General features: G+C 40.4%; 3 protein-coding genes across 6 annotated transcripts in view; all 3 read left to right on the top strand.

The window, feature by feature from the left end:
- Positions 1-5,632: 5,632 nt before the first annotated feature.
- LOC309717034 (uncharacterized protein) lies at positions 5,633-6,870 on the top strand. Its single transcript, XM_082551243.1, has 3 exons — positions 5,633-5,794; positions 6,241-6,336; positions 6,415-6,870. Exons 1-3 carry the CDS (start codon positions 5,675-5,677, stop codon positions 6,733-6,735), a joined length of 537 nt encoding a protein of 178 aa, XP_082407369.1. The 5' UTR covers positions 5,633-5,674; the 3' UTR covers positions 6,736-6,870.
- Positions 6,871-13,652: 6,782 nt separating this feature from the next.
- Positions 13,653-17,394, top strand: LOC309717032 (chemerin-like receptor 1). The gene is given in 3 exon segments (XM_082551241.1): positions 13,653-13,749; positions 16,097-16,600; positions 16,603-17,394. Coding segments are annotated over 2 exon segments (1,062 nt in total). The 5' UTR covers positions 13,653-13,749; positions 16,097-16,107; the 3' UTR covers positions 17,172-17,394.
- Positions 17,395-20,156: 2,762 nt separating this feature from the next.
- Positions 20,157-21,640, top strand: part of LOC309716714 (protein spire homolog 1-like) — a 36,905-nt gene continuing 35,421 nt past the window's right edge. For all 4 annotated transcript variants that reach the window (XM_082550687.1, XM_082550685.1, XM_082550686.1 and 1 more), the window contains exon 1: positions 20,157-20,739. In XM_082550687.1, the coding sequence (XP_082406813.1) occupies positions 20,397-20,739 (343 nt within the window). In that variant the 5' untranslated portion in view covers positions 20,157-20,396. The remainder of the gene's footprint in view (positions 20,740-21,640) is intronic.

The raw sequence follows: 21,640 nt of genomic DNA, 5'->3' as shown, positions 1-21,640 counted from the left end.
TTCCTACAGTTCAGTGTATTCATTATTATAATATAAGATCATTATATCATTATCATGATATTATGATGCCAAACAGTCTCACAGATTCTTATTCTTCTGCTTTTGCTCTTTAAAAGTTTTTTTAACCCAATAAATAATGACAACTGTGATCATTCTTGTAATCACTGTTCCTGTGTTGTTTTACAAATAAACTGATATGTGTATCAGTAGTATTTACTGAAAAAATCATCAAACATTGGATAATAATAATCACTTTTAAAAATAAATAATGTAGGATTATCTAGGTGAATAAATATTATATTTATTTATCAGCCGAATTGTGAAAAAAACTTTACAATACTTAACCGTGTGAAATAAAGTATAAACAAGTGTGTGATGCTAAATATTAAGCAGTTGTGAGATACGTAACAATGAGGTATATTTGTATTAAAGATTATTAAATTCCAACACTTGGCCTTATGTGTGAGTATAACATGGTGAATGCTGAAATCCTTCCAAGGTGGGGAATTCCCAGACTGGGAGACCGGGTGCTGATCAGACCAGCTTGACAGCAGTTTAGGTCGAAGGTCGAGCCACTTGGGTTCATGCCAGCTATTGCAAGAAGATTCCACAAACACAGTAATAACTCAAAGGGTGAAAAGATTTCCACATTGACGCTGAAGAAGACAACAATGGTCAAATTTTTATTGAACCACTAGCAGCAGCAATTAGACAGAATTCAGTAATTAAGGGCATAAAATGCAAGAACGTGGAACATAAAATCAGCCTTTATGCGGATGATGTGTTACTCTTTCTCCAAAATTCACAAACCAATATCTCTGGGGTGATTGAATTGATAAACTCTTTTGCAAGAATATCAGATTACTCAATTAACTGGTCAAAATCTACAGTTCTACCGATTAATTGCTCCCTCCATAATTCCTCTTCTACACCACTGCAATCGGGAAATATAAAATATTTAGGTATTAATGTTTCTCCCAAGCTTGCAGATCTAACTAAATTAAACCATATCCCACTTTTAAAGAAGGTAGAAGATGATCTGGCTAGATGGAAATGTCTACCCATATCACTCATGGGAAGGGTTGCCGCTATAAAAATGATGGTCTTACCAAAAATAAATTATTTATTCTCAATGATCCCAACTAAACCGCCACAAGATTGGTTCAGATCTCTAGATTCATGTATGTCCAAATTCCTTTGGAAAAATAAACCCCCACGTATAAGCTTAAAAACACTACAAAAGACCAAGGATAAAGGAGGACTAGAACTGCCTAACTTTCAGCACTACTTCTTAGCCAACAGGCTTCAGTTTATCTCAGGATGGCTAAAACACACCCTCTTAGATGAACCTTGGTTAGATGTAGAACAAGCACTTTGCAATAATCTAGAGATCTCAGACCTACCATTTATCAGCTCAAACATCCAACGACATGAATGCTTTAAAAGCATCAACATCAGCTCTTCTCTGACAGCATGGTGGGAGTTTCTAAAATTGACAGCGTCTTCATTAATCCCATGCAAACCTCCACCTATCTGGAACAACCCTGACATATTACAAAATAATATGATAAACTTTTCAGATTGGAGTGGTAAAGGAATCAAATATTTAGAACATATACTAGAAGGAACAGAATTTATCTCATTTGACGGACTAGTTACACAATATGGGATAAACAAGAAAAGATTTTTAGAATATCAACAAATTAAATCCATAGTAAAAAAGAAATTTAAACCGGGTCAAGTTGAACTACAAACACCACCAAGTGTGGTTCAATTTCTTACTCTTAAACCCCCCAAATTACTATCCAAAATATACAGAATGCTTTCTAAAACAGATGAATCAATATCACTTCCTATTGCAAAATGGGAAGCGGATTTATCAGTTAACTTAGACCTAAACTTCTGGTCTCAGATTTGCTTAAAAACCTTTCATCTAATTAGAAATCCCAGTCTTCAATTAATTCAATACAAAATATTACATAGAGTACACTATACAGGTCATCGGATGTTCAAGATGGGCTTTACGTCTACCAACAACTGCTCACACTGCCAAACCAATTCACCGGACAATTATATCCACGCTCTTTGGTTCTGTCCACCAGTTCAGCAGTTTTCGCGCGAGATATGTGAAGACTTATCGAAGTGTCTGAAATGTAACATTCCAACTTCCCCCTTAGTGTGTTTGTTGGGCAGCTTAGATAATGTCACTTCAGAAAAGAATATCGCCCATATGGTTTTCACTGCCCTATGCATAGCCAAGAAAACAGTCCTCATGAACTGGAAAAATAAAAACAATCTTAATTCTAACCAATATAGAAATTATCTATTAGATTACATTAGTCTTGATACAGCCTCTGCCACCACATCAGATCAATTGCTCTGGGCTCCTTTGATCAGCTCCATCACCTAGTGGGGGTGGGGGGTCATAGTTTGGTCCTGCCTTCACTGTTGTGATTGGTGTGGGGGTAGGGACAGGCGTAGGGCGTCGGGGGGTTCCCCGGAGGCATCTTCCTTGGGGGGCTCAACCCGGGGTAGCGGTCATGTCCGGTTAGGGGCTCTGTTGGCTCTCAGGTGACTGTTTCCTCGCGGCTGCGTGCAGCGGGGCTAGGGGAGGGTCTGTGCTGACGGACGTGGGTTACTGACCTGGTAGCCTGGCTGCCCCTGGGTGGGTCCAGGATGGGCGTGAGGTTCTGGGGGCGCTCCGTCTCTGGGCTGGGGCCCGGGCCGGGCCTCGGGGGCTTGGGTCCTGGTTGGTGTGTTGCCGGGGTTGTGGGTGGGTGGGTGCATGGGGGCCCAGCCCTGGAGCAGGGTGCCGCCGGTGCATCGAGCCACCTGGGGGGCTCTTCAACTGGTGGGGGAGATTGTCACATCTTGCAGGAGCTTTCCTCTCCTCGGGAGCTCTCCCTGCAGGAGGGGGAGATACAGGAGAGGTGGAGGAAGATCTCAGCCTGGGTGTTTATTGTCTTATGTAGTCTGGAAGATGAGTGGATGGTGGGGTGGGTGCAGTTTTCTCTGTGGTGGGGTTGGGTGGACTGTCCCGGGCTCTGTGGGGCCGGGAGGCGCTGCTGCGCTGGGCCCCGGTCTGGATGGGCCTGGGCCCCCTTTCCCTGGCAGGTCGCGGAGTATGGGGGTGCCTACTGGGGTCAGCGGGGGAGCTGGCCCCAGGGAGGGGTCACTTGCCCCTCCCTTCCTTCCCTCCCCATCTCAAGCTGCCTCCCTCTTCCCGCTTCACCACAACCACCCACACATGCAGGACCTTGGAGTAGGGGTATGTCACCAGGGTGCAGAGGAGGCTACCCCCCCCCCCCCGTCCCGTCCCGTCTCCCCCCCCCCCCCCCCCCCCCCCCCCCGTCCCCTTCTGGCTGCCTCTGCCTCAATTTTATCCCACAACTTAGACATTCACATTACTCACACTCTCATTACACATACATATAGGATCTTGGGGGTGGGCACGATACACGGAATCCAAAGTACCATCAGGGTGTACACCCCACCCCTGGCGTCGTTGCCCACCTCTCAAGGTTACATACACGTAGACATTGAGGGCTAGCAGGAGGGACCATGCGCTTACCTGCTGCTCTCTGGCAGGTAGCTCCATGCACTCCTGGGTTTTAAATGCACCTTAGAACACACATGCATCAACACTACAATGAGCGGGTGGAGGGAGGTTTGGAGTCTTCTCTCACCCCCATTCTCTGCGACCTGCTGGAGCTGGGGGGCTAGGAGGAGGAGTTGGCCGTCCGACTGCGGTCTGGAGTGTGGGGACTCCCTGCTGCTGCGGAGTCGGGGCGGTCTGCCTCCCCCCACCGCAGGGAAAAGGGTAACACCACCTGGGTCTGGGTGCAGTTCCCCCTCCAGGGGCAAGGGTACCTAGACCCGGTTTGTAGAGTACGCTTGGGGAGTGTGATCGTGTGTACAGCGTCTCTTTATGTCTGTCTCCACGTTGGTTGAGTGTGGAGTAAGTGCATATGAGAGCATGAGGGTGGGAATGGATGTTTGTATATGTGTGTGCCTGTATGTAAAGTAAATCCGTTGGGCATCTTTCTTTGCCTTTAGACAACAATTCTGATGGCAAAAGAGCCAAACGGGACAGGCAAACAAAAAAAAAAAAAACAAATCATCAAACATTGGATAATAATAATCACTTTTAAAAATAAATAATGTAGGATTATCTAGGTGAATAAATATTATATTTATTTATCAGCCGAATTGTGAAAAAAACTTTACAATACTTAACCGTGTGAAATAAAGTATAAACAAGTGTGTGATGCTAAATATTAAGCAGTTGTGAGATACGTAACAATGAGGTATATTTGTATTAAAGATTATTAAATTCCAACACTTGGCCTTATGTGTGAGTATAACATGGTGAATGCTGAAATCCTCCCAAGGTGGGGAATTCCCAGACTGGGAGACCGGGTGCTGATCAGACCAGCTTGACAGCAGTTTAGGTCGAAGGTCGAGTCACTTGGGTTCATGCCAGCTATTGCAAGAAGATTCCACAAACACAGTAATAACTCAAAGGGTGAAAAGATTTCCACATTGACGCTGAAGAAGACAACAATGGTGTACGACGTGCTCTGCCCTTTCAACCTATGGCTCCACTGGAACAAAAGAGTGAGAGGTGAAAGAGCGCCCTCCTCTAACAAGATTGTGCCAAGCTCCAACTCAATGGAGCACTTGTATCAGAGTTAAACAAATAAAAAAACTATGGTTTACACAGGTTCAGTTGCAGGCACTATCCCCTCATAGCAGGTTAGGGGCAGTGTTGAGCTTTTGTTACCTAGTGGCTACACAAGCCAGGAAGTACCAACGACATGATTTGGTGTGTGGTAGTAACAGGTAAATGAACTTTTTTTTAAATTATTTGAATATATATGATTGTTTGTGTATAGATACACAAACCACAATAGCTATGTCACTAGCGATCACCTAGCACATCATTATATACCAGCTAACAACGTCAGTGACCCTACAAAAGTCACTGCTGTTTAGTTTGTGTATAAATACACAGACAATACACATATGCTTTCAATTATGTAATTTAAGTGATCTAGGTAGCTTTGTACGTGCTTTGGAATTTGTACGTGTTTTGGAGTTTGTACGTGCTTTGTCTCTAGGGGGTATATATTTATATATAAACATATATAAATAAAACCACAGGGTTTTTTTAACATTAGTCATTTCTTTTGTGCATAATTTTATATTGGTGTTGATAATAAATTAATTAAAGCAACAACACTGTAAAAAATCAAACTTGCAGTTGTTGAGCTTACAGTCATTTCTTTCACAATTCAACAATAAAAGTTCAGTTGGCCCATAAACTCAAATACATTAAGGGTTTCAACTAATCATTTAACGTTTTGGAGCAAAAGTTGGTCTCAGATGAAATTTATTGCTGGAAAAATGAATGAATTCAAGTTTTACATGAGTTGAAGCTATTGGCACCTTTCTGTGCCTGAGTACGCATGCGCATCTCATATTTTTGGATGCTACGGGGTCTACTTTGCGCTTTTGCAAGGACTGAAAGCCACCTGGCCGTCTGCCTTAACCAAATTTGAAAACAATGTGATTTTTATATAATGTACCTTTAAAAGTTTTCTTCTATTTTTTTTTTTTTTTTGTTGCTTTGTAGATTTGTGCGGAATTCTCACGCATTACCACCAAGGATCTCATGGGGACCTTCATGACTGCCCTCGACACTTACTCACTTCGGCTGATTAAGCTGTATCGAATTAGAAAAGCTGCTTTCCGCAATGACATGGATTCCCTGTTGCAGAAGTTTGATGAACAGGTAATATATAAAAATGTATTTGTGTCTGGTTTATGAGGAACCTGAAGTTCCCACTGTAACGAAAGATACTTTATTAAATATTTACTAAATTGATGTAAAAATTGTTAGTTTTCAAAAAGTGTGTCCTGAATGGGATTATAAGCTAACAAGCAGCGCTGTGTTTGGCAGATTGCAGGTCATGACAGACAGTTCAACTCTCATCCCACTCATGGCACTTTTTGTTATAAATGTTGTAATAAGTGTGCTACATTTGTTGCACATCAAAATTACTTAAAAAATAAATAAATAAAAAAAACTGACAAAAACATGACCAATTATCTGTAATAACTCATTTCAACATCTTATTTCTTAAGGCTGTATTTTGAGCAACAACACTTAATGTGTTTTAAAAACAAAATGGTAGGTTTATAAATGAGACTGAGTCTTATTTGATTTCCTTGTTTTAGGTCTCAAACATAGTCCAGCATCGACGAACCATCAGTTTGGAAGGGTTACCGATATTTGTTCGCGATGACGAGACCAAACTCTTCTTAACATGTCTGGTGAGTATGCAAATCTACTCAATCTTCATTTTTGGTTTTCAGAGACTTATATGTACTGTTGTTTTTTATTTTGCATAGGATGCAGATCCAGTTGAGAGGGCAACCCGAGGTGTTATGGTGGGCATCCTCACTGTTCTGGAGGACTACGTGGGACCCAACTCGCAGTCCACAGTGGTCAACACTGCCATTGTTTTGGAAGAGGACATTATTCTTGATGATCTGCCAGACCTTCCCACTGCCTTTGCCTACCTGTTTGGCCTACTTTATGGGCTCAACATGGAGTTTCCCAAAGAACTCAAGTACACATTTGAAGCTGTGCAACACATTTTTATGGAGTTGACATCTACCTGTTCCCAGAGGATAAGAAGCTTCAAAACCAAGCTCTTAACCAAAGTCTAACCTATTTGACAACATGTTCAACTCAAATGCAACTTGTGTAAAACAGAATGGCAATTTGTTTTGATTTACAGTTTTTGGGTTTCATGGCAAGTTGCTCTGAAAAAAGTTAATTTCTGTCTTTAAGAAAACGGTATGGTGCAGAAAGTTCTGAATCAATGTCTTCTGTTCTAACTTTACCTAATGTAGCTTGCATGGCTGATTGCAGATTTCATGTCTAACATGTTATTATAAGATGTTGAAAGGTTTTATTCTAACTTGAGCTGTTTTAAAAAAAATTTATAATCTGGTTTTATGTACATTTGTACTAGTTTTATAACCAATGTGGCGCGATACTGAACTTCACAGGAAATTGGAGTGTTGATACCATTACTATTAAAAGACAAGTGGTGGAAACATTTGTTTGAAAGTTGTTTGCTGTATGGAAACCAGATAGAAGTTGTTCACATCCTGCCATCTGATGTTTTGAATCTGTTTGTTAGTGACTATCTATCAAGATAGGTTTGATATTCTGTCTGACAACACCACCTTTAAAATTGGATGAGTAACATTTGTTACAAAAAATTTTTTGTGTTTTTGGAAGGACTTTATTTGTGGCTGAATGTTGTCAGTATGTTAAAAATGGCTGATCTCAAAAGTCAACATTGTCAGTGGTGCAGTTGTGTTTGAACACAAAGTTATTTGAAAATCAACTGTGTAAACATTCATTGGTACAACAGGGAGCACCTCATGAAAACTATGAAAGATACTTTTTCTAAACTTTAGGAAATTGATTGGCAAAACAAAAAAAATATGTTGTGTAAACTTTAGGAAATACGTTGCAAAAACAATAAAATATGAGTTGAGAAAAAGGACAATTATTAATTTTGTCAACACAAAAACATTAGCTAAAGCAACTTATCTCCTAAACTTGAAATTATAAGTTATCCATCAGAACCTAAAAACGTAAATGCAGTCGGTTGCCTTGAGTTTTTAAGTTTTAGCAACGTTTTTTTTTTTTTTTACAGTGAACCTGAAGAGCCGGTTGGGAGCCGAAAGAGTGAGCGGAGCCGAAAGAGGTGGTTCTCTAAAAAGAGACGGAATTCCCATCACTATATCCAAGTGTCTTCATCAGTTCACAAAAAGAATGCGTTGAATAAAGTTTGACTTATCTGACTGTTTTGTTTTGCTTAATGCACCTTGTAATCCGTTGTGCCTTATGATATATTGTGGTAATGTGAAGTTCTAGTATTTTTATTAGTTTGTCGTAGTTGAGTGTGGTCTAGTTTATGTTATCATCCATGTCTTCTTGTTTATGAGTCTTTTCTTGTTTGTCATATGTTATGTTAACTCCGGGTCCAATAACAGGCACCACACCCGCAGTAGATGTGCTCGGTGCTCGGTCTTGCAGCAAGCTATCAAATACGGTGCATTTCTCGGCTTTTAACAAAATGCTATACGTCGCTAGGTGTTTCATCAGATTCGAGGTGTTACCTCTTTTGCACAGTATCACCCTAAAGCACTTATTGCAGGCTGCTGAGTTCGCATTTTTTGCTGTGAAGTACAGCCAGACTTTTGACCGCTTTGCCTTGGGCATTTTTAATCTGTAGCTCTGCTCTAAAAGAACTACGTTCCTGGCCCCGCCTACTATCCTTGGAAAGGTAAAATGATTGGCTAGAATCCAAAGTGTATGACATCTCAGGAAAAAAAAGCACCGAAATAAAGCACTGAAATGTGCGCTGTTTTTCAGTCTGGATACTACTGTTATGGATACCGGTACCCATCCCTACTCTGGACATCTTCTGCTTACACATTTTATATGCTAAGTTATCGCTAAGCTAAGATTGGCGAGGCCAAGCTAAGTTTTGGCTAAGCCAGTGTGGGCATTCTCAGTCTACGTAGGGTTGCCAACCGTCCCTTAAAAAACGGAATCGTCCCGTATTTCGAAACAAAAGTACACGTCCCGTATTGAGCTAATAAGGGACGCACTTTGTCCCGTAATACAGTGAGAATCAAAAGTAGTCTATAACTTTTAATGGAATTAACGCTTTGTTTGAAAACATAATTCCCAGCCCCTCTCCTGCTTTGTGACCAATGAGCTGACAGCACACTTTGACAATTCGAGTATGACAATTCAGATTACCGCTCATCTCATTGGTCGAGGAAAGGTCGCTTACGGAGAAAATACCGGAAGACAACAGATGACCACAACAAGAAGCATGGCCAACAGGGAAACAAACGCAGACACTGCGGTGCAAGTCTCGGACGACAGTACACCTAAAGCTGGGCAGACACTGTGCGATTTTTTTCAGTCACGTTATTCAGCTCCTGCTCAAACTGCACGATTGACTCGCAGGGGTTAGAAGTTCGTAGGTCACGATGCAGGTCTCACACTATACCGCCCGATGCTCTGATGTGACCTGAGTGCTCACACTGTGCCTCCATAAAATGAAGGTTATTGTCATGTATTGATATGGCTATGTCTTAAGGTGATGACCTTTGAACCGGATGTTATTGTCCGGAGGAAGCCCCGTTAAGTGGCCAGTTGTAAGATGGACAGTGTTCAATAAAGCAACATAAAGACATTATGTCCTGATTCAATTCGGAGTGCTCTGCCTAATTTAGTAATAAGGTGGGCACACAACAGTTATAACAGAAAATCTGTCGCTCGCTCTCCCTCTCTGTCTTTCACTCACACAGACACACCACCACCATCAACTTTGCTAAATTGCTAATGAAAAACATTAATCAGGCAGCTGTGATTGAGCAGCAGTGTAAATCCAACTATTTTCACGGTTGTTGTGGTCGTGATAATTTTGTGATGCCACATCGAAAAGGCTCGGATGAGCTTTCCAAAGTTCTACAAGTTGTGCCTCCATCGCTTGTGTCCAGATCACAGGCTGCACAGCTGTGCTGCTCCATCTTTTTCACCGACGTTTACGTGTTTGTGCGTGAGCAGTGTGAGCACCTGTGGTGACACCCTCACGAGCGATTGATGATCGGGAGCTGGTCGTGAGGTGTTAATCGCTTCTCGTTACCCCACGTATACTACACGATGCACGATGAAGGCCAAAATCGGGCCGATCACCAAATCGGTCGCACGACTCAAAAATCGTCTCAAAATGGGCCAAAAATCGCACAGTGTGAGCCCAGCATTAGAGCAGCAATGTTTGTTCCCCTCAGAGAAAGAAAAATAGGCTGCAAAAGTACAGGGAGGAATGGGAAAAGGAAAACACCTGGCTGGAAAAGTGCACGATAACACCTTTAAAGCGCACTGCACTGTGTGCCGGCGCACTTTTTCCATAGGCATGCTTCTAGTGGTGGGCACATGAAGAACATGAGGGGCGTGAAAGCTCGGGGAACCCTTAACCAATTTTTTGTCCACCAGGCCACGGCAGAAGCAGATATGGTATGTAAACACTGGTTTATTTTTTTTAAACCCTCTGGTTAAGGTTAATATGGGCATGTGCAGTGAATATCAGCGCTATGTGGCCAGAAGTGTGATAATATAATTTATTTTGTGTAATAAACAACTGCAAGGATAGGTGATTACAACAAATAGACGACTAATACATAAAAGTAATACATAGATGAATAATGATGATGAGTTATGATGCGTAATCATGGGAACAAGCGGGTTTACAAACAGGAGCAGCTGATTAGCATTAGAAAAGCTGAAATAATATCTCAACTGAAGCCAATTGTACTAAATGCACTATATGTGCACTGTTACAAGAATATTTTTGTTCTATTGCTTTCTATTAATTTATATAATTTTAAGTTAAGCAGGACAGAGTTCTTTTAAAGAAAGATTTACTTATATTCTCGAAGTTAAGCATGACAGGCTTCTGTTTAAGAAAGAGACCTGTTTTACTGTGTTAATGTTGTCATTTTGAGCTAAAAATAAATGGCTAAATGATCATCACACCTGAATCACATGATTAGTTCATTACCAGGCCTCTGGAGAACTTCAGGACATGTTGAGGAGCTAATTTAGCCATTTAAATCAGCTGTGTTGGTTTGAGGACACATCTAAAACCTACAGGGACACCAGCCCTCATGGACTGAGATTGCCCACCCCTGGGCTAGACTAAGCTAAGTTTTAGTTTGAGTTGGTGATTTTTATCATGTTTATTTGCCTCATTTTACTTTATTTAACATCATAAGTAATGGAAAGATGATTACATCTTTCCATTTCCATCCTACTACAAGCAAAGGCCATCAGCGTAGTAATAAGGTCCATAATAGAAGTATGTGGCTGTAATATGTTATGTAGCCTACTAACGTGATTATTGGTGTTTACATTAGATTGTAATCTGTGTTGTTTTCTTCATTCTGTTTTGTAGAACCACACACACATACACTCACACACATTGTCGGCGTGCTGACGCCTCTCCCGATCCTTTGAATCTGACCTGGTGAAAGACCACAACGACTGACTCAACAAACGACTCGAGACAGACTCCTTCAATTCATCAACTTCTTTATTTCAACCCCTGCGCAGGAGGGAATCAGCTCAGCATGAAGCATCTTGCAGATTCGAAGGGCAGTTCTTCGAACCCTATTTACCTCCCACCTTTCCTGTTATTCTGTTATCACGTTCACCTATACGTCATGCACAGTTTCGATCAAAACAACTTCTTCCTCATCTCTCATCTTCTACCTTTTCTTTTAAGGTCTTGCCCTATCTTTAACCCCTTTCTTAATTGCATATCTTAATTGTGCATGTGTGTGTGTGATGTACATGTCTCTGCCTGCAATGTGTGTGTGTTCCTGTCTGTACTGTGGGAGTGTGTGTGGGTCATGTCAGTGTGCGATTCGTAGGTGTCAAGTGTGTGTTGCGCCAGGGGTTTATGCTCTCCTCCTTAGTTCTGCTTTTCTAGTCTATACTTATCCAAGGTGTTAAACTGTTCTTCACACTGCCCTTTTGCCCCCCTCTTGTCTACAACTTTTGTACTATAAGTATCCCGTCTGTGCATCTTGTTCCTGTAATGTTGCTTCAACTATTCTTGCTCCTAAGGTCACACAGAGGCCTGCTTAAATGTATAATGCTGAAAAGTATAATGCTAAAAAGCTATATAATGCTATATAATTCCACAACATACACACACATATGCCCACGTATGCAAGTGTTCCACTAAATCTGACAATTAAAGCAATGGAAGATCATCACCTGGCTTTGTCATTTGCTTTGAGGGTCATACTGGCATTTAACCAGTGTGATCACCACCACAGGAAACTGAGCTCTAGCATCAGAAATCAACATAACGGGATTATTTTCAAAATCAAGTACTTTCTTCTTAAAAATTTATTTTGGAATACTTTTTGAATTAGGGTTTGTAAAACAAATTGAATTAACCAGTATGTATTTTCTGTCTGAAAACTGAATTTTGACAGTGTAAGACTCAACAAATGAAGAAGACATTGAGAGACAGTACACATAGTCACAGAAAAATACCATTCGTGTTTTTTCAAAAAAAAAAGTTGAGAATACCGCCTGCAGAAAAAAACATTATATATCTACATCAGTAAATATCAAAACACTAATGCCATCATTCAAAGTACTATGCAGAGTTGCAGTGCAGCAAACCACATGATACCAGACCAGCTCAAATGCCCCGCAGCTTTAGATATGATTTAGATAAGATGGGTGCTGCAAAAATGAAGGCTGTTGGTCTGTCTAATAACAGAGCTGCAAGGAAGTATAGAGGAAGTATAAGAGGGCAGAGAGTTGAGGGTTTGCCTCCCTTTTCCATATCCTATCTCTGTGACATACAATTTTGTGCTGTTTATGTCATTGAAGTCTATATCAGTAAAGATATAGACTGAACATTAAATATGATGTGAAAGTGCCAGTATAAAGCTGCAAGCTGTTTAGTTTGTCTCTGATTTTTGAAAGAGCGCTAATGAATCAATCAAGCATGTAAAATGTCAAAAAAAAAGTTTTGGGGAAGTCACAAGTGTTTATTTGGACAACAAAAAAGTTACTGAAAAAATTAATGTTAATCAGTTTGATGTTATTTTAGTGAAGTTAAACCTAGGCTATTTCTGATTCATTGGTGTAGAGGCAAAAGAGAAACTGACTCAGGACACAGCCCTAAAATCTAGTTATAAATAGTTCTAATAATAAGTAGCTATAAAAACTTTTACAAGAATTTTGCCCATGTGTTCGATTTATGTTACTAAGCAGGACATCACAACTGTGGTCTGAAACAGGAAATGGTTTTCAGTTTGCAAAGTAAACAGTACATTTGCATTATGACTGAAACTAGCACTGGCACAAAACAGACATCTCGACACAGTATAGACTCGACTATAAATACACTAAGAGTTTTCTGTGGAGAACAAGCACAACAAACAAAAGGTGAAAACATTGACACTGACATTAAAAAAATTAAAAATTAAAACAGAAAAAAAAAAAGAGAGAAACCCAGGACGTCAGAGATATTGTAAACGACACTAAGATGTCAAGATGTTGATACAGAAATTAAACAAAAAGAGGCACAAACAGGAACACTTAGGTGACTATTGCTGGGAATAATAACACCTGACGTAAACCAAAGCAAGAAATATCATAAAAATTAAGATACAACACTAGAATAACGATAAAATAGACACACAGGAATCAAAGCTTACAATCAAAACAAGAATATTAACATTTCAAATGGAAAAACAAAACAACAAAACGCCAATTATGAGGTATAAGCTATCTAAATACAAGCTATATAACGAAGAAGTCAAGACAATCTGAATTGCCCATGGTATCGATTCAAATTGTCCTCTGGCACAGTTATAGGTATTAGTTGCTACTAAAAACAAATAAAGCAGTTGGAAGCAACGGGCTGAACCATTTTTAAATTAAGTGCGGGGGGGGGGGGGGGGGGGGGTATTATGCAATATATTAGAAAGATTATTTTATGACGACACATGCCACCACAGTAGATCCTCCCCTGATTAGTCTGAGTTATATTAACCAGTCAGTTTGATCAGTCATTTTTCTGTATTCATCAACAGCCAAACAGGAGCACTTCACCAAAGGTATGCAATCTTGTTATTTTGTACAACCATAAAATCCATGGTTATTTTCTATTCAGGAAAACACTAATCTTGTAAAATAAGCTAATTAACTAATATTGGGTAAATTAGCTAAACTGCTTGAGAGCACTGATGTGAGGACTTCACTGTTTTTTTCTGTCATAAATACAACTTGTCTAAAAAGCCTCAGACAGTGGCAGTGCGGTATGTACTTGCTGTAAAACTCCAGATATTATCTGTTATGGTGCATTTAAACCAAATTTAGAAAGTGGTTTTAGTTACATACTATGTCTACCTAATGAGGAGAATTTATGCAAAATCGTGGTGAGTGAAATAAATATAAGCGAATGTTTGTATTAAAATAGTTCAGCTTTTGTTAAAAAAAATTGTTTGGGCTGTAACATCAAAAATGTCTGTCTGTTTTTATGTGAATTAAGCGCATACAATGCAAAGGTCCAAAATGACCAAGGTATTGCGCTTCTTCAAAGACTACAATGTACCTCCTCTACCATTTAAGGTGTCTTTATATTTTGAGATTAGGATGTAGTTTTTTGTTTTGTTTTAATTTTTTTAAGTAGTCTGTCAGGCTTCGTTGAAACACAGGTGTGTCAAACGAACTGCAAGCCGGCTATATACAATTACATCTGTAATGATAACAGCAAAGTATCATGTTTTATGTTGTTAATACTCCTAGACTGTAGGGGGAGCTAGAGAGCTAGAGGGAGTTACCTCTGGGCAGAATGTGATGGCAAAGCGTTGTTTTACATTTACAAATACCTTCTCTTCAAGTAATGGTGTCATTCTTGAGAACCCCCAACAACATAAAGAAACAAGACAGCATCCAGCCCATGAGATTATTTCATGTCAATTATTAATGGCCAGTTTGTATGTGGGACTGCTGAAACCATGCAGGCAGGGACGGGTATTTATTTTGATAAGCAAATCATGCAACCATTCACATACAAAGACAGAACAGACTCATACCATTTTGTGAAAAAAGGCAGGAAGGCAGACATTCCAAAGACAAGTGTAGTGGTACAGGCCAGGTACACAGAGAGAAGGGAATTTTTTTAAATCCAAGCACATCTGGAAAAAGTGAATATGCAGGACTGTGTGCATGTAGCATAGAGCCATGGCTCAGTGTCTGGGTGTCTGGCTTCTAAAAGGCCTGAATGAGCACTTGAAGCCATTTATAGTATTGACTTGTTTGAATACAGTTTAAAAAAAACCAAAAACAACAACAACAACTGGACAGTATGGGTAATGAGCTACCAGAAAGGTCTGAGCAGCATTTCCTGCTTTTTAAAGTACTGATGATGTCATATTTGACATGAGCAGGTTAAACCAAGAGGAGGGGTTTCTTTTACCATAGGAATGCTTCCTTTTGTTTGTTTCATGATACAAAGGGATTTGTTGAATATTTTTTCTTAGATAGAGCCATTTAGTTTTAGTTTTAGATTCCTCAGCTCAAGCTAGTGGTAGTGGCTACTTGAAGGGAAATTGATAGCCCTATATATAGTCAGTCTCTGATTCAGAGGAGGAAGGAAAGGTAAGCTGTGTCACTGAATCCATGTGCGTTTGATTTTTGTTAATTGAGTTAATTATGAAGGGTTTTAGCAAGTTTCACATGTGATGGAGGTCACTGTAAATATATTGCTCATTCCACTTTCCTTATCACTTGAGTCAGACTATCTTACAGTGACATAGAATTGGGTACTAATAAAGTACTGCATTTCTTTCATAGTTATAACTTGTCTACAAACTCTCAGAGAGTGACAGTGTATGTTTTTCTGCCTAATAGTTGAAAAAATGCAGGTGTACCGTTTAAGGTGTATTCAAACCAAACACAAAGGTCATTACAGTTCATTACAAGAACAGATGGTGATTCATTTGTGTCATGCTGCTTCATGAAAATCCATCATCTATGGATTTTTGTTTATTTACACCACTGATTATTTTCCTGCACCTTTTATTGATAACTTGAGTTAAAAACAAGCATGTCCCAGTCATCCCCATTACTTTTTTTTTGTAAGCCCTGTATCATAATTATAATTTAGTTTGAGATATGCAATCTTATAACAAATTGCTAATAATAAATTAGTTGGTATACCTCTTTTTTTCATGACTGCTCTTAAATTTCTTCAATTACTTCTTGGCTCACCTGAAATCTAGACCTTAATCTGCCTTAACGTTTAAATCTGTAAGTGAATTCATTACTGTTTATGTTGATTTAACTCTAAGGTCTGATATGGACAGTCTTCATTTGTGTCATAACTTCAGCTGTACTAGACTCAAGCAGAAATTTAAAACACACTTGTTCACTTGTTTTGTTTTTGTTCTGTTGCTGCAGGTCTCAAAGCAATGATTGCAATGACCCCAGAAAATTTCAGTCCAAGCAATACAAGTGCCGCACCTGATGTAGATGAGTCTTTGGATAACTTGCGTCAGTCTTTCAACATCATATCTATCGCTGTTTTCTCCCTGGTCTCTCTCCTCGGTCTGCTCGGGAATGGACTGGTTATCTGGGTGACCGGGTTCAGGATGAAGAAAACTGTTAACACAGTTTGGTACCTCAACCTTGCTGTGGCTGACTTCATCTTTGCAGCATTTCTGCCCTTTAGTGTAACATTCCTGGCTTTGCGGTTTCACTGGCCTTTCGGTAATTTCATGTGCAAGCTGGACGCCACTACAATCTCTCTGAACATGTTTGCCAGTGTCTACATTCTGGTGGTGATCAGTGTGGACAGGTGCATGTCTGTGGTGTGTCCTGTCTGGACTCAGAACCACCGAAATGTACGCAACGCATTCTATGTGAGTCTGTGTGTTTGGGTGTTGGCTTTGATTGTCAACATTCAATTTTTTTTTTCATGCACACAGAGGAAGTGTCTAAAAACACAACTTACTGCTTCAGCAGTGTTGAGGATTTTAAATATGCAACACCATCTGTCTTTCATACCATTTCAATCACCCACTTCCTTTTAGGATTTGCAGTCCCCTTCACTGTCATTGTCGCTTGTTATGCTGTCATCATCCATCGTCTCAGGACAAACCGCAACCTGGCCAGCCAATCAAGTCGCCCCTTTAAAGTTATTGCTTCCATTATCGTCACTTTTTTTCTGTGCTGGGGGCCCTATTACATCATTGATCTAATTCAGCTGGTGGTATTTATTCCACCAAATGAAACATTTCACTATGCCTTCCGAATTGTGTTGTATGTCTCCGAGAATTTGGTCATTCTTCACTGCTGCTTGAATCCACTGCTGTATGTCTTCTTGAGACAAGATTTTAAGGCTGAAATACGAAAATCCATCCTGAATGTGCTGGAGAGTGCCTTCCAAGAAGAGGAGACACGCTCTCCCAGTGACATGAAGTCAGTGAACACCAGGCAGAGCAGAGAGAAGTCAGATTTGATTACTGAGGTATAAGGCTGTATATGATGTATTTTGGTTACTGTATTCTGTACTACTTATCCAGCCCTGGAAAAGTGGATGAAGATGGATGGATTATTTTACTTTAACTAACTCACAAAGTCTACCATTCATTTCTAGTTATTAATAATCATTTTGTTTTGTTAATATCTTATTATGAGCTCACCACTGAGTTCTTACCAATATTATGTAAACATTTACATTTTATATTAAATATTTGGCATTCCTACAGTTCACTCTATTCATTATTATTATATGTGAATGTTATATAATTATCATGATGTTACTATGCTAAACAGTCTCTCTAATAGTTTCTTTCTGTCTTTCAACTTTTTTAGGAATGTCAATAAATAATGACAGTAGTGATCATTCTTGCTCATATAATCACTGTTCTTGTGTTGTGTTATAAATATACTTTGATATGTGTATCAGTAGTATTAAATGAACACACAAAGCATTGGATAATAATAACAATATTTAATCATATGCAAACAGCTAAAAGACATTACAATTATAATTTGTGATATATTGAGAATAGGAGACACATCAACAACACACCTCTTCCAATTAATGGCTAATTAATATTATGCTGAACACAGTCCAAAAGATTCAATAAGCCACATCTCAGTGGCTACTGTCAGTTTACTGTTTTACTATGATAGCCAAGTGGCTAAAGGTAAACAGAAATTTATCACTATCCCTACTAATGAATATTCTCTTGTTTCAGGATGCATAATAAGTGCCATTATCCAATGACACATCTGCTTAACTCTATCTTTTGCTCGTTTTTCCTTCTCTTCTTTTCTTTTTTTCTAAACTGAGGACCTGCTGGCTTTGACCTTTTCTTGTCCATCTTCCATTTGAATATTATGAATGAAATGTGCTCTATTTGGAAGCAGCCCGCCCCCTCCCCTTTTGGCAGGTTGTGTGTGAGACTTAAGCACAGCAGTAGCAAGAAGGCGCACCGAGGGATCTCACATTTACTTTTCGCGTATATGTGTGTGATAGAATTTAGAAAACACATCGGTGCCAATTATAAGTCTATATCATAATGTCTGTTATTTTTGTATTTGGTGGTTTGTTTTTATTTCCTTTTATTTTGCAAGCTGGTTTTTAGATGCCACTTCGGCCACCCAGAGAATCCCTGGCCGCTTCGCCCCTCTCCTCCCTGCACGGCAAGAGCTCCTCGCAAATGGAGGGAGCTCTTATTAGAAAACCGATCGGTGCCATGCAATCCCCAAAATGCGCTGGCTTGATGTCAAGGCAGCATGGGTGCGAGCAACTTGTTTTGTTAATGCCCACCATGATGCCACCTTGATCAATAACCCATGTCGCCCATATCAAAAACTGCCACTGCATGAAGTAAGCCATAGTGAAGGGAGCAGTAAACAGTCTAGCGCAACCTAGAAGTGCAAGTGCCTGTTCGATTCTAATGAGAGGGCTAATCAGAAAAAGACCTGAGATGATACACAACAGCTAAAAGTAGGGCCTTTTAGACAAATAACTATAAGACGGTAATCATAGACTGCTAATCCAACTAAAATAAGAGCAGTGGATACACTTCGAAAGGGAAACAAAGACTTATGTTTGAATGAAGGTGTTGAATCTTTCCAGCCAATTGCTTCACCAAAGGGCAGATCACATGAAGCCCGGTTCAACAGCACAGTACTGACACCTGCTGCTCATTCGATTTACAGCAGCCCTGCTCTGATAATACATGTGGACTCGAGTGGATATGTAATGATGTATCACTTGTAGAATACCCATATGTGTATGTTTAATATAAATACACAAACAGACACACACACACACACATCTACCCATCCTCTCTGAGAATGATTAATGTTATTAGTAGGCGATAGCATGTCAAAATGTTCCTTAACTGCTGACATTATCCACCTTTTTGGTTAGAAGTAGAAATAAAAGGAACTAAGCCATGCTAGACACACTAAAAGGATAAAGAGAAGCACTGTTAAAGGACTGAGTGGGCTTATACACACACACACACACACACACACACACACTGAAGAATGGTGCACACAATTCAAATAGCAGGTGACAAAGTAAATACCAAACACAGGAGACAACTAACTAGCAAACTAAAACAGGAAATGAATGGCAATAATTAAACAGGGAACTTGGATAAAAAAGTAAACATAACATGAGGAAATGGCATTGAAAGAAACAACAAAACCTTAAAAGTGGGAAAATACAGGGGAGAAAGGATATCACAAAACTCGTGGAATTAGGTACAAAATGAAACTAGACAGCAAAAAGGGACAGAATTTAAAAGAAAACCCATCTATATAAACATGGTGAACCAAACAGGGAATATCAACTAGAAAACAAAACACCATAAACACCAAACAATCAGCAACAATTCAAAACTTAGGCATAAAACCTAGTGCCCATGACAGACTCACTCTCCACCTGCATTTCTGCATTTCAGTTTTCCCCTTTTAAACTGTTGTATAAATGGTGTATAAAAGCACTGCTATTTATACACTGTTAGATGTATAAATAGCTGGGGGGGAAATGGCAGATATGCGTTCAAACGTTCTGTTCAGGCCAAACAGAAGAAAGTTATGAACTGGGAGTCTACTCCAAAAAGGATATTAAGAAAGCAGCAGTAAACGAGCAGAGTAGGTACATTTTATGTTTACATCAGTCACAGAGACCAACTTCAGAAAGGACTATTAGACCTCAGATTCTACAGGGACACATGTGAACACGTGTGAACAGGTAATAACGGAGAGCAGACATTAGTTTATATTGCAGACCCTTTGCGATTACTCAAAATACCAAACAACTCACTGTGTTACAGGGGCCACAGTTCTTTAACTTGATGCCAGTCCACACTCAGGACTTTGAGAGAAAAAGAAAGCGAGAGAGAGAGAGAGAGAGAGAGAGAGAGAGAGAGAGATCATGTGACAAATGACTGAGCCTAGCTTGCTGAATTGCGATGTGAGACAAACCCACACACACCGAGCCGGGCTTAATCGCATAAACACACCGTATCTTATGACTGCTGGTAGCAAAGCCTGAACATCAGGCGGGCGGGGAAAGATCCAGATCCAGTGCTGTGCTGATTGACTGGCTGCTGCTGCTGCTGCTGTTACCTGGGGAGACAAGAGGGAAGCATCGATGCCTCCGGGTCAGTACTCGCTCATGAGACTGGACCTGTTCTCGCCATCGGGCCTCCTGCACTGAGATAATGAAAGGATGGATGGACGACGATGCGGCGGGGACAACAGAGGGCTGAAGGATGCTGCTGCAGCGACTCGCCGGGATGAGGAGCAGCATCACAACACGATGAACTCGCCGGAAGAAGCGGGAGCGGATGATCTGTCTCTGGAGGAGATACTGAGGCTTTATAACCAGCCCATCAACGAGGAACAGGCATGGGCGGTGTGCTACCAGTGCTGTAGAACACTGGCGACGGAGCACCGGGGCGCTGCCGCCACCGGAGCATCATCAGCGGCTACACCGAGGAGGATATCCGGACCGGGGGGTGTTAGGATACAGAAGGACGGGTCTGTGAGGGTGGACCACCAGGGCTGTGAAGGTAAAATATTATTGTGCCTAGAGCTACTCAGATCTAGGCCAAACCATCACTGGTCTTTTAAATAATATACGTGTGTTGTTCCAACACGTTCTAGTATAATGTTAACAATAAACCTAAAAGAAAGGGCCCCAGTGAGACTATTATAGAGGTGCGATGCAAAAATATCCTGTAAATAGCTCCGCACATGTTTTTGAGCTCACACGTGAAAGATTCATAAGTGTGTGTGTGTGTGTGTGTGTGTGTGTGTGTGTGTGTGTGTGTGTGTGTGTGTGTGTGTGTGTGTGTTTCCTGACCAGGTGCTCAGTTTGCATGTCAGGATTAGTCCACAATCTGCATCATGTAGCACCAAAACAACCAGTACTTAAGGCTCCATGACCTGATCTCATCTGCACAAAGACATACCATCACAAACCCCCGCCGCTCTCTCCCTCACGTGGCTTCATGCGTCTCCGCTCATTTTCACTGTTTCCTCCTCAGCAAACACACGTGTGTGGGCATCATGTGGTTTCATCTCTTTTATTTATTTATTTTTATGAAGAGCCCGTCAGCCTGTTTTGTCACCTCGTATCAGATCAGTCTGTTCATCCCGCTTCATCTGATTAAAGCATGTGATTACGAGCCGAAATGCGGGCACTGATCAGATCAAGGCGTGGACTGTTGCCCTGCTTGTGCCTGAGCAGAACAGGGACCATTAGTGATACATCACCCTTGTTTTTTTCATTTAGGCCTTGGTTATATTTAGTTGTTACTTCTACCTGTGGGAGCCACATTCATTGGCTACAATTAATGAGAGGCAATAAAACAAAAAGAGCTAGTTAGAGTTAAAGCAGTGTTAGTGCCATGCTGGAAATATAACAGAGTCAGAGAGAGAGTAGTAGCAGTGTGCCAACTGAAAAACCGC

The sequence above is a fragment of the Aulonocara stuartgranti genome (genome assembly GCF_965226115.1).
Source record: "Aulonocara stuartgranti genome assembly, chromosome: 11".
Lineage (NCBI taxonomy): Eukaryota > Metazoa > Chordata > Actinopteri > Cichliformes > Cichlidae > Aulonocara > Aulonocara stuartgranti.
Note: the sequence above shows the minus strand (reverse complement) of the source record. Positions and strands in the feature narration are given on the sequence as shown.

Coding starts and splice junctions, on each gene's coding strand:
- LOC309717034 (XM_082551243.1), top strand. CDS start 5,675: ATGGGGACCTTCATGACTGCCCTCGACACTTACTCACTTCGGCTGATT. Junction 5,795..6,240: donor TGCAGAAGTTTGATGAACAG/GTAATATATAAA, acceptor TCCTTGTTTTAG/GTCTCAAACATAGTCCAGCA. Junction 6,337..6,414: donor AACTCTTCTTAACATGTCTG/GTGAGTATGCAA, acceptor TATTTTGCATAG/GATGCAGATCCAGTTGAGAG.